Below are 14,051 nucleotides of genomic sequence, written 5' to 3' on the forward strand. Positions count from 1 at the left end.
GCTTAGTTTCATTAACTGGGGAACAAGGACCTCCAGGTCCCGTTGTACTTCCCCTTTTCCCAACTTGACACCATTTAGATAATAATCTGCCTTCCTGTTTTTGCTACCAAAGTGGACAACCTCACATCTTTCCACATTAAACTGGATCTGCAATGCATCTGCCCAGTCCCCCAACCTGTCCAAGTCACTTTGCATTGTCATAGCATCCTCCTCACAGCTCAAACTGCCACCCAGCTTTGTGTCACCTGCAAATTTGCTAATGTTACTTTGAATCCCTTCATCCAAATCATTGATGTATATTGTAAACAGATGTGGTCCCAGCACCGAGCCTTGCTGTACCCCACTAGTCACTGCCTGCCATTCTGAAAGAGCTCGTTAATTCCTACTCTTTGTTTCCTGTCTGCCAACAATTTTCTACCCCAATACCATGTGCTATAATTTTGCCCACTAATCTCCATGTGGGACCTTATCAAATGCGTTCTGAAAGTCCAGGTACACTACACCCACGGGCTCTCCCTTGTCCATTTTCCGAGTTACATCCTAAAAAAATCCAGAAGATTAGTTCAACATGGTATTCCCTTCGTAAATCCATGCTGACTCGGACCGATCATGTTACTGCTATCCAAATGAGCCGCTATTTCATATTTTATGATTGACTCCAGTATCTTCCCCACCACCGATGTCAGGCTAACTGGTCTATAGTTCCCTGTTTTCTCTCTCCCGCCTTTCTTAAAATGTGGAATGACATTAGCTACCCTCTCATCCACAGGAACTGATCCTGAATCTATAGAACATTGGAATATGATCACCAATTCGCCCACAGTTTCTAGAGCCACTTCCTTAAGTACCCTGGGATGCAGACCATCAGGCCCTGGAGATTTATCAGTCCCATCAGTCTACCCAACACCATTTCCTGTCTAATGTGGATTTCCTTCAGTTCCTCGGTCACCCCAGATCCTCTGGCCACTAGAACATCAGGACGATTGTTTGTGACCTCCTTGTTGAAGACAGATCCGAAGTACCTGTTCCACTCATCTGCCATTTCCTTGTTCCCCATAATGAAATCACCCTTTTTCAGTCTGCAAGGGTCCAACTTTGGTCTTACCTATTTTTTTTCCTCTTCACATACCTAATGAAGCTTTTACTATCCTCCTTCATATTCTTGGCTAGCTTACATTCGTACCTCATCTTTTCTCCTCGTATTGCCCTTTTAGTTGTCTTCTGTTGCTCTCTAAACATTACCCAATCCTCTTGCTTACCAATCATCTTTGCTACGTTGTACTTCTCTTTTATTTTTATACTGTCCCTGGCTTCCCTTGCCAGCCCCTTCCTCCCCTTGTAATCTTTCTTCCTCTTTGGAATGAACTGATCATGCACCTTCTGTATTATTCCCAGACATACCTGACATTGGTGTTCCACTGTCATCCCTGCTAGGGTATCTTTCCAGACAACTTTGGCCAGCTCCTCCCTCATGGTTCCATAGACCCATTTGTTCAACTGTAACACTGACACCTCCGATTTACCCTTCTCCCTCTCAAATTGTAGATTAAAACTTACCATATTATGGTCACTACCTCCTAATGGCTCCTTAACCTAAATTCTCAAGACTTGTCTGATATTGTTTTAAAAAAGAGCAATACGGCTGTGATTGAATACTCACCACATGTTTCAATGAGCCCCAACAACATTGAAAATGTTCGACATGTTACAGGATCAAGTTTCTTATTTGAATGGTATAAACCTTAACTTTGTCTCTGTCCACCACAAGTGCAACAAGGCCGTAGTCGGCGCCGTCTGAAGTCCCTTATGTATAGCCAACTGCAACATTGTCACCAAGGAATGAAGGCGTAGACTAGTTTCTAAATGCGGAGAGAATCCAGGACTTGGGACTACTGGTATAGGATCTCCAATAAGTTGATTCGCAAGTGGATTCGGTAGTAAAGAAAGCAAACGCAATGATAACATTTATTTGGAGAGGGCTTGTATACGAAAACAGGAATGTCATGCTGAGGCTCTATAATGCGCTGGTCGGGTCGGATTTGGAATATTGTGAGCAATGTTGGGCACCGTATCTGAGGAAGTGCTGCCTCTGGAAAGTGTCCAGAGGAGGTTTACAAGAATGATCACATGAATGAGTGGGTTAACATATAATGAGCGTTTGACGGCACTGGGACTGTACTCGCTGGAGTTTAGAAGAATGAGATGGGACCTCATTGAAACGTGCAGAATAGTGAAAGGCTTGGATGGTGTGGATGTGGAGCGGATGTGTCCAGTAGTAGTGAGTCCAGGACTAGACACAGAATTAAAGACCGTTATTTTAGGAAGGAGATGAGGAAGAATGCATTGGTAAATCGGTGGAATTATTTGCCACAGAAGGCTGTGGAGGCAAAGGCAGTGGCTAATTTTACGAGATAGATAAATGTATGATTAGTGCGGGTATCACAATTTATTAGGCTGTGGGCCGGGCATCAAAAATGTGTGTCTAGAAATCAGTTTTCGTGACGCAAGTCATCAAACTATATGAAATGTCCACAGATTTAGATGAAATATAATTGAGAAGGAAGTCATAACTCGTTATTGCCGAAAGTTGCACATTCATTAATTAGAAAATGAGATCGGGAAAGTAAGCGCCATCTAATGGCCAATGCCCATATTACACGATGGGCAGCCTATTTCCGTGTTGCAGTCCATTTAATCTATATATTATTATACCTATATATATTCCAGATAGTAATATAGGTATAATAATATAATATATATGATAATATAATAATAATAATATAATAATATAATATATAGGTATAATAATATTATATATTATTATATCTATATATATTCCAGATAGACATATTCCTCCGTTTTCCTGGAAACGGCCGCTACGGACGGCACTAAGGACGGCACTACGGACAGACTTTAGATCTTACCTTTCAGTGTGAGTTGATTCACGAAGTTTCACAACTTTGTGTTGCAGCATCTCAGCATGGACTTTGCTTTCAAGACTTTCTTCCACTTCTATCCACTTAGCTGCACATATTTCAGACTTCTTAATGCTTTTCTCACTAAATTCAATTACCCTGCTGCAAGTTTCCACGACAAAGAACCTTCATCGGAATCTCCAGTAAAACAGGCATCAGTGAAGCCCTCTCAGCTATGATGTGTGCGAGCCTGAAACAAAGCGCGTGATTGGCCAACTGGCAGACAACTCAATGTTAAACGTGCTTTGATTAGACTAAAAATTCCCGAAATGTTCCCATTTTTTCCTCTAATTTAATTAAAATGTGCAAGTCTTGTTCATGACGAGTTTCAGGGGTGATTTATATAATTTTTTTACACAATATGTGAACATTTCATGTAGTTCTGTGACTTCGGTCACGAAAAACCGGAATAAAGCTCCTCGGCCCACAGCCCTCGGCCCAAAGCTCCTCCGATGGGGAGTAAACTTGATCGGTCATATGGCCTAATTCTGCACAGATCACTTATGATCTTAACACTTATGATCTTATAAGGCAGACAAGACCAACAGACGCATAATAATGTATAGAATGCGCAAAACAGCTGCATTTGCTGGTTTGCATTGAGCGTTTGCTGCAGAAGCTGCCATCCATCCTTTGTCGCTGAGGATGCGAAATGACTCGCGGAATTACTCCAGTATTTTGTGTCTATCTTCCGCATTATTATATAGTTGTTTGCAAGGTATCACCAGCAAATGGTCCTGGACCAGCCATACGGAAGCAATCGCCAAGGATGCTCACAACACCTTTATTCCCTTAGGAGGCTCGGCAAGTTTGACGTGTACCCAATAGTGCTACATTTGCACTCTAGAAACCATTTATCAGCATGCATCATGCCATGGTTTGGAACAACTCCATCGAAACCCGCAAGAAATTGTAGAGAGTTGTGGACAGAGCCCAGGCCATCACGCAAACCAATCTACCATTCTTGGACTTCACCTGTACCACGCCACCTTGCTGAGCCACCAGCATCACCTCCGACAGCTTAAAGAGGAAGCCTACAGGAGCGGTGATGCAGATCTCTACAGGCAGGCAAAGTACAAGCTGAGAAGAGGAATCAGAGCTGTCAAGGAAAGGTACTCTGAGAAGTTGAGGAGCAAGTTCTCAGATAATGACACTTCTTCAGTTTGGAAGGGCTTGCAAGAAATCACCAGCTACACGAGGAAAGCCCCCCCGCTCTTTGGACAATCGTCAGCTGACCAACGACCTGAATGAGTTATACTGCAGGTTTGACAAGCAGAAATGTAACCCTGGTACCCCCTCCACGGCCCCGCCCCCCCCCCCCCCCCCCCCCCCCATCCCCAACCAACACAGACCCCAGTCTACAAAGAGTGGACCCTTCTACAAGCTCTCCTCCCCATTCACCACTTCACACCTACTTAAAGAAAGACTCCAGTCTGAAAAGACTGGACTATTCCCCACCCCAACCAACACTTCACACACACCCGCAACCTGACCCCAGTCTGCAAAGACTGGACCTTTCTACACCCAATCCTCCCCAATCACCACTTCACACCAACTTAAAACAAGACTTCAGTTTGAAAAAACTGGACCCTTTCCCACCCACCCCTCTCCCATCGCCAGTTCACGCCCAATTACCCATCCACTCCGTGCTGCACAACATCACTTCTTCATCATTAACAATAAAAATAGAGGAGGTGGAGAGGCTGTTCAGAAGGTAGAAAAGCCAGAAATCTCCAGGACCGGGTAATGTTTCACCCTCTACTCTCAATCTCTGTGCTAAACAACTGGCACCGGTCTACACACGCATTTTTAACCAGTCCCTGCAAACATATATTGTCCCTAACTGCTTCAAAGTCTCCACTGTTTGACCCTTTACCAAAAAAGTCGAGGATTACTGGTCTTACTGACTACAGGCTTGTCGCACTGACCTCTGTAGTCATGAAGGCCCTTGACAGGCTTGGGTTGGACAAGCTGAAAATTATGACGAACCATAATGGACCATCTGCAGTTTTCATATTGGGCCTATAGATCTATGGATAACGCAGTCAATCTGGGCCTGCACTTCATCCTCTAGCACCTAGACGGCCTTGGGACCTATGCGAGGATTTTGTTTGTTGATTTTAGCTCTGCATTCAACACCATTGTGCCAGTGCTACTACACTCCACACTTTCCGAGTTGACTGTGCCTGAACTCCTCTGTCGGTGGATCACCGGCTTCCTGACAGACAGGAAGCAGCATGTGAGGCTGGGAAAGCACATCTCGGACCCGCAAACCCTCAGCATAGGACCACCGCAAGGCTGCGTATTCTCCCCTCTTCTCTAATCTCTCTACACCAATGACTGCACCTCCACCGACTCCTCTGTCGAGCTTCTCAAGTTTGTGGATGACACAACCCTCATTGGACTAATCTAGGATGGGGAAGAATCTGCCTATAGACAGGAAGTGACACAGCTGGCGGCCTGGTGCCATCGCAACCACCTGGAGTTCAATGCTCAAGACAGTGGAATTGATAGTAGACTTTAGGAGATCTACGCCTCCCCTCACCCCACTTACCATCAACAACGCCACAGTCCCATCTGTGGAGCCTTTTAACTTCCTGGGAAGTCTTTTACGTTCCATCGACTCCACAGTCAAAAAGGCAGAACAGAGGATGTACTTCCTGTGGCAGCTGAGGAAGCACAATTTGCCACAGGCAATGGTGGTCCAACTCGTCATGCACTGAATGGTTTATCTTTATCCAGTATCTGTACATTGTGGACGGCTTGATTGTAATCATAGAGAGTCCTTTCATTGACCGGACAGCACACATCCAAAACCGTTTTCACTAAAGCTCAATAAATTAAACCGAGATGATGAAGAAAAAAAGATTAGTTAAAAAAACAGTGACCAGGGGGTGTAAATGTGAACGAAATAAATATGAGATTCCAGGTTGCGGTAATACGGGTGTTGATGAAGAAGAAATAGGAAGTATTATGGAGCAGGGCAAACTAACATTCTGTTTTATGAACTTTGACGAAGAACGCCAATGTATGTGTCAGGTGTGCAGAGCGGAGAGTTAACTTGAGTTAGAGGGAGTACAGAGAAGGTTCACCAGACTGATTCCTGGGATGTCAGGAATTTCATATGAAGAAAGACTGGATATACTCGGCTTGTACTCGCTAGAATTTAGAAGATTGAGGGGGGATCTTGTAGAAACATACATAATTCTTAGGGGGTTGGACAGGCTAGATGCAGGAAGATTGCTCCCGATGTTGGGGAAGTCCAGGACAAGGGGTCACGGTTTAAGGATAAAGGGGAAATCCTTTAGGACCGAGATGAGAAAAACATTTTTCACACAGAGTGGTGAATCTCTGGAACTCTCTGCCACAGAAGGTAGTTGAGGCCAGTTCATTGGCTATATTTAAGAGGGAGTTAGATGTGGCCCTTGTGGCGAAAGGGATCAGGGGGTATGGACAGAAGGCAGGTACAGGATACTGAGTTGGATGATCAGCCATGACCATATTGAATGGCGTTGCAGGCTCGAAGGGCCGAATGGCCTACTCCTGCATCTATTTTCTATGTTTCTATGTTAACGCATCTTCGTGTCTGGAGAAATATTGTTGCGGAATTGACATGACACACACATTTAAGTCGGCCTAAGAACTGGCAAAGTTCAAAGCGCCAAATGTGGACTTGTTCTACGAGAAGTTTGGGAGCGCGGTTTGAAATTAAGAAGTTCAGTGTTAATAATCCCAGTGTTCACAGTGCCACGCGCAAATTTGCTCTGGGACAGAATCTTATAAGGCAGTTCAAGGCCTGGCGTAGCCGATATACGTTTTGCAATAGTATAAACGTTTCAATATTTCAATGAGCTCATGGCCACGAGAATCATGCTGGGACCACCTTACTTACTAATCGGGTAAAAATGGGGTAGATAAGACTTAAACAAATAGAGATGTTGTAAGTAAGGGGAACATTGCGTTTTTTTACATCGGAAGATCAAGCCCATGGGGCAAAATGGTGACAAGTGACAGGAATATCGTGAATATAAAGGTGATATTGCACCTGGTGTTAAAATAGACGGTGTACGGACGCCAATTGAGACAGGTTGGTTGATTTATTAATAAGTGCAGCGGTGTGGTTAATACAAATACATTTAGGATGAACCAAATAAGTGCAAGAGGAGTTCTCAGGGTCGATCTCGCGCCGAGGACTGGTGCCGCGGACCGGACAGGGGACCCACCCTGAAGACCCGGCTCGCCGGCCGGAGATGAAGCAGTGTGAGGAAGGGCCGTTAAGCAGACTGACTGCGGGAGGGAGTGCACTACCCTGACGGTGAAGAAGGCCGATGAAGAACCTGTAACGCTGGCAGGGCAGCGGATTCTCATGGTCCGGTCAAGAACCCTGCATTAACAACAACTGGGATATGAAAATGGCGCCAAATCTGGCGACTCTATATACTGTCTCAGTGTACCACCACGATACACTTTTACTGTATCTGAGATGTTTATCTAAGATGTATTTAAGTGCTTATGTATAGTGATACTTGTACTGAACTGTAAACAAAAATGAATTACTCTATACCATGGTAGATGTGAGAATAACGCACCATTGAACCATTCATAAAAACTCTACGTATTTCTTTGAAGATAGACGTAAAAAGCTGATCGGGCAGCATCTCTGGAGAAAAGTAGTAGGCGACCTTTGTGATCTGAAGCGTCTCGACCCGAAACGTCAGCTATTCCTTTTATCCAGAGATGCTGTCTGACCCGAATGAATTACTACAACTTTATATGTCTATCTTCGGTTTAAACCGGCATCTGCAGTTCCAACACACTACGTGTTTCTTTAATCTGCAACCGGGCAGTGTATTTCAATTGGGCTGCAGAAGATTATCTGGGAGTTTCGAAGAAAGAGAGGAGAACTCATTGAAAAATAAATACTTACTGTGAGAGGGATGAACAAGAGAACCCTGGTTTTGGGGACTTAATATAATGCTGGATTTGGCTATGTAGGGGTGAGATAAAGTGGAATGTCTTCGTGAAGAAGTTTGTACATCATTGGACTCCTCTCTGTTGGGTGGCTTTGAATGTCCGGTCATTGGAACAATTCATATCTGATCGTCTGATATTGATGGATAGTTGGACACAAGAGGAACAGATGGAAATGCCAAGACCAGGAAGATTCAATCTTTGCTGTTTCCACAGCGGGGATTGTGATGGAACATGGCATGATAACGACAGCTTAAGCGTAATTGAAATACAAATCCCGTCATCGGTTAATGTCAATGTCTTCTGTGATAAAGGATGGAGGTGCGGTGCATAGTGTGGATAGAGTAAAGTGGAGGTGGGAACAAACCATCAGTTTTACAGAATCTTGCTGATTTGTTGGGAATTAATGGCGTTTCCGGTAAATGTCCAGGTATACACATATCTTGCCTTTATTTACAGTATGTAACGGTGAGCCTTACGAACGAAAACATATTTAACAAATCCTTTAAACCATGAAGGTGTGGGGTTGCTAGGGACATTTTTATTTTATTTTTTACCAAAAGAACAACCTGAAACATCAAATCAATTTCTTATTTCAGGCCGCCTCGCCTGCCGAGAATTTTCGGCCAATTTTGGGGATTCTTATTGGAGTTGAGATCACGTTTGTCATGGTTGGTTTAGAACGCATTGTATAACTTGACGAGTGGCACAAACTCACTACTGTTCTCCGATTGTAATTCGAGATCGAGATTGAGGGAAAATAAATCAGCGTTTCTTGCTCAAATGTAGAAGACAACACAATCCATATTAAGTCGTCATGTTTGGGGTCAGAAATAAATCAAGCATAAGGTGCAATAGAAATTTAAAATATAAATGGTACCAGGATCTGGTAATGGGGGGTATAAAATAATTTTTTAATAAAAACACGGTTGGTATATCCTTTTTTGCGGAGTTTTGTGTTACAATAGAGCGATTGTTTTTCCTTTTTTTCTTTTTTTTTTTTTTTTCTTTTCTATCTAGGGTCTTATTTCCTTTCTTTACTTCCTTCTCTAATTTCTTCCCTAAGGGGCTTTCTTCTCCCAACACTTTCCTGCACCTTCACGATTCTTGCTCGCTTTCCTTACTTCTTTTATTTCTACCTTTTTTAAAGCTCGAAAAACGAAGTGGTACAACAAAATGTAATAAGATTTATGTGATTACTGTACTTCTAATAAAAATAAAATTAAAATAATTAAATAAATTAAATTAAAAAATCAAGGAGAATGAGCAATGCATTTGACAATAGTTTTAAAACTTTACTCAACGTCTGCAAAGAATACCTTGGGTACAATAGCAACATACATGCATTTAGTTCACGCAATTGAATCGACGATGCTTTATTCAACAACGATGTTCTTTCGAAAGAAGTACATTTAAAGCGAACAAGTTATAAAAATCAAGGTTTCAACTATAAATGGCATTTCTTTATGAAAATTCCGAAAGACAAAGACTAACTTTGTCAAATGGAAGAACCCAATGGTGAGTCAGCTCACGTTTCCAACATCAGGTACAGCTGGATCGCATGATATTTGTCTTAAGTGGGTTTGCCTGAGCCTGGTGTTTAACCACACATGAGTAAAGCTCGTGTAAGTTCCAGTCTGAGGCCGTCAGAGTCAGGTAACTGCTGAGACTGAACGTGTTGTCCTTATCCTGCTGGATCGGGCTGGTCTCAACGCCGCTATTTTTTGCACTGCCGTCGACGCTCCATTCAACGGCCACCGAGCCCGGGTTAAAGCCGTTCACCAAACACACCAGGGTGGCGGTGCCCTTTGAGGTAACTTCAGCGGCTGAAGGCGGCAGGACCGTCACGGTCGGTGCCCGAGGATCTGTTTAATAAGAAGTCACATTTAATCGGAGAACTGCTGTCGTTGAGATATCATTATTTGCCGAAAATACATCTCATTAAAGCACTCATTTATTCATTAGTAGAAATAAGTCGTTTAATTCTCGACCTATTTCAAACCATTATAGTGTGTATTTTTTAATTGGGTGAACAATAAATAAAGTGCGTGAAAGCAACTAAAATAGATCCTGTCAACCCTCTGCATAAACTTCGAGAAAGCTTATATGGTAGATCATGGCTGCACTTTCTAATAAAACTGAATACATTACTATAACTTTTATACTGTTCATTTTGCTACACATCTCCGGCTTTACATTTATATAAATATATCAGCAGATATAAACGATTCCCGGTCGCGAAATTTATAATAACAGAATTCAACATTTAATTGTCGGCACCCATTGAGATGGAGGGTGACGTTATTGAATTTATGCAAAACTATATGGAATTTAGTCTTCGAAAGCCACGGTTGCCGATTGGTAGATGTCGTTCACAAGCAAGGATGACATTGTAGTTTGAATGTTCATTTAAATTTGAAATACACGGCTGCGGCCACGAAAAGCTGCTCTACGTATTAAACAAAATTTCTGAAGGAAATGTGCGAAACTCTCTCTTCGCATTTCGCAATTTGATATCCTTGTTAAACCCGTCAACCGGAATTTTGACCGTGTTGAACATTAACTTTGATGAGCCCCGTTACCCAAGCAATTTCCTTTCATATCTGGACAATCACTGCGAATATTTCTGCAAGTTATTGAACGAACCCTATTCCATGCAACTTCAGTTCTACATCAACCCTCATCTAATTGACGATTTCAAAATCCGAGAGAAATGCCACCATTCACCTTGGGCAGTACGCGTCATTATTAGACGGGGAAAAATTGGAAAATGGAAGATTTGCATCACATTTTCAAGTGCATTAAATTCATGGCGCGGCGCTAAGTAATTCTGTGAATTGTAAAAATATATATTGTTTCGAATCGCAGCTGCGCGATTTCTAATCTAATATTGACGCTGTAAGGGTTAGTCTTGCTCCGGTCATGGTTGTTTTGAAATGCTTTGAAGGCGGAATGTGGCTCTGATCAGTGAAAACAATTATATACATTATTTTAGTCGCTTATATACATTATTTTCACGCAATATCTGCATTAAAATAAAAAATAAAATAGCGCGCTGTCCGAAGAATATATTTTACTTACCGCCAATACCCAGCCTCGTTCCTTTACCGAAATATAAACCACTATCCCATTTGGCACAGTAATAGTCAGCAGCATCCACCGATTGAACGCTAGATATTGCGAATATTGCAGAGCTGCCTGACACCGAGATGGAAAAACGGTCTGGAATGTCCGTGCCTTTATAAATGGTGCCGGAATAATACCAGAATAGATACTTGGGAGTTTTGCCAGGAATCTGTTGGTACCACCCGACATCGTTAGCGCCCGAACTGGAACCCGATATGGTGCAGGATATTTGTATATTCTGTCCCGTAGAGGTGGACATCGAAGGCGGCTGACTTACTGTAACTGCCGCGCTTAAGTCTGAGAAAGGAGAAATATCAGGAAAAAAGAGAAAATTGTTCAGTTTGTTGAAGTGTGGGAGATAATCCCAAATTAATGGTGAACAGAAATAAGTATAATATCCAGGAAAGTAAAATACTCACAAACTGCGCAAAACACCAACGCACCGACCACACGGATCCAATAAGCCATTTTCATGAACCGACTGAGCTCCGATGGGGCGGCAGTTTCCAGGACAAGTGGCGTGTAATCATGCTCTCTGGCTCTCTTTATAAATGGAATGACGATATGTCACCGTGTGTTTAATTATCCAAACCAATCAAACCGGTATGCTCGTCGAAGCCAATCAGAAATTGCCAGATTCTTCCTCAAAATATTCGCCCCTGTGAAACACGCAGGTCTTATTTTAGAGACTTGTATTTCTAAAAAGATTCATACATCCAGCAGAATAAAAAGGATTGTCACAGTTGTCCCTTCTTTATAAACAAACAATCTATAATGTTCTGTATGAACCCTCCGCATATATACACTAAACAGATTGCGAGTTTTAAATATTATATTCGGTAACTGTTTAATCAACAATGAAAACGGAATTGAAATATTTTATCTAAACTGACCAACTGAATCCGTATCGCTGATTTCCTTCGCTCCCTCACCCGCTGAGTTTCTCCAGCATTTTTGTCTACCTCCGTATCACTTAACATAACATGACCACAGTCACAGCATCAGCACTGTTTTATTAAAAAGCACATTAAATCTATATTTAGATATATTTGTAATTTTATAAATGATAAACCCCACAGGCTTCCCTTATACTTGTGTATCAGATCATTTAGAAAGGACCTGAGGGGACAGAACATCACTACAGATGTCCGTAAAGTTGCAGTTTTGGAGGCAACTTAGACTACCCGATGTGTGTCGTGCTTGGTAAAGCGGTCTGTAATACTCTCCTATTGTAATGCGCAGTAATTCGCAAAACTTGCCTCGACTCAAAGTGGAAAGGTTGCCTGTACCAAATTAATGCATGTATGAGTGAAGTAAAAGGGGTCATATTGGCTCTCGCCGACCACCTCCAAAGTTCTTTCGACTGAATAGTACGACAGGACGGCAGGAATTCTACATACAGCACATCCATATTCAATTAAAGTTGAATGGAATATGTGCACTCCAGCTATCTGGCAAAACTGACAAGGGAGAAACGCGAAGAGCGGTTTTCGGGAAATAGCGGGTGAGAAACGTAATTATCATGAATAATTGTCCTTTAATTGTCATGAAACTAGATTAGTTTAGCAGTGAACATGACTGGTCAGCCATCCATTAACTTAACCGCTCATCCTTTCACCACTACGTTTTCCCCATGACCTGCCTGGGATTTCCCAGGTAGCACCGGTTTCCCCCCACACCACAAAGACAGATTGGTAGGTTCATTGGCTTGGGCAAATTATATATTGTCCCTAAACTGTGTAGGATAATGTTAATGTGCGGGAACTGTTGATCAGTGGGTAGAAGGGCCTGTTTAGGCGCTGTATCTCCAAATTAAACTAAAGTGACTTCAATGTGTACCATCTACAGAATGAGCTGTAATTGCGCGCATAAGCCTCTCTGAACGTCGGCATGTCACCACGACTAGCAAGTTTACCTAATGTTTATTTACACTGGTCCCTGCTCTCACCGTTCTCATCCCTCTCTCACTGCTGCATGTTGTCAAGTTGCAACGTGGAATATCGTGAGAAAATGAACACGATAAAGATTGCTCTGGCTCATGGCTGCTCATTATTACCTCCCCAAACGCCGATCCGCAGATGCTACATGATGCCCCATAGAGTCAAAGAGAGTCATAGAGTCATTCGGCCCATCTTTCCCACATCGGCCAACATGTCCTATCTACAGTAGTCCAACCTGCCCGTATTGAGTCCATATCCCTCCAAATCTGACATTTCCATGTACCGGTCTAAGTGTTTTTTAAACGTTGGGATAGTTCCTGGCACAACTACCTCCTCTGGCTGCTTGTTCCATACACCCACCACCCTCTGTGGGAAAACGTTACCCCTCAGATTCCTATTAAATCTTTGCCCTGTCACCATAAACCTGGTCCTCGATTCGCCTACTCTGGACAAGGGACTGTGCATCTACCCGATCTATTCCTCTCACGACCCTATACACATCTATACGATTTCCCCGCATCTTCTTGCGCTCCAAGGAATAGAGTCCCAGCCTATTCAACCCCTCCCTATACCTCAGACCCGCTAGTCATTACAACATCCTCATAAATCTTCTCTGTCCCCTTTCCAGCTTGTCGAAATCTTTCCTATAGGATGGTGCCCAGACTGACACAATAATCTAAATACGGCATCACCAACGTCTTATACATCTGCACCAAGACCTCCCAACCTCTATACTCATTGCTCTGGCTGATGAAGGCCAATGTGCTAAAAGCCGTTTTGACCGCCCGATCTACCGTCGATTGCGTAGGTCCTGCCTATTTTAGAATTCCCAAGATGCAATACTTCACATTTCTCTGCATTATATTCCATCAACCATTCCTACCTGACAAATTGATCAAAATCCTGCTGCACTTTTTCACAACCATCTCCACTATCTGTAAAACCTCCCACGTTTGAATCATCTGCAAACTTGCTAATCTTCCCGAGTATGATCTCATTCAAATCATTGATATGGATAACCATATAACCATATAACAAT

The 14,051-nt window shown here is 42.7% G+C and overlaps 1 protein-coding gene across 1 annotated transcript; it reads right to left on the reverse strand.

Annotated features, from left to right (window-relative positions):
• Window positions 1–9,218: 9,218 nt before the first annotated feature.
• Window positions 9,219–11,613, reverse strand: LOC116987478 (immunoglobulin lambda-1 light chain-like). Its single transcript, XM_033043541.1, has 3 exons — window positions 11,492–11,613; window positions 11,028–11,369; window positions 9,219–9,811 (listed from the first exon to the last, which is right to left on the reverse strand). The coding sequence occupies exons 1-3, from the start codon at window positions 11,544–11,546 to the stop codon at window positions 9,489–9,491; spliced, it is 720 nt and encodes a 239-aa protein (XP_032899432.1). The 5' UTR covers window positions 11,547–11,613; the 3' UTR covers window positions 9,219–9,488.
• Window positions 11,614–14,051: the final 2,438 nt, after the last annotated feature.

Source organism: Amblyraja radiata, chromosome 25 (genome assembly GCF_010909765.2).
Source record: "Amblyraja radiata isolate CabotCenter1 chromosome 25, sAmbRad1.1.pri, whole genome shotgun sequence".
Taxonomy (NCBI): domain Eukaryota; kingdom Metazoa; phylum Chordata; class Chondrichthyes; order Rajiformes; family Rajidae; genus Amblyraja; species Amblyraja radiata.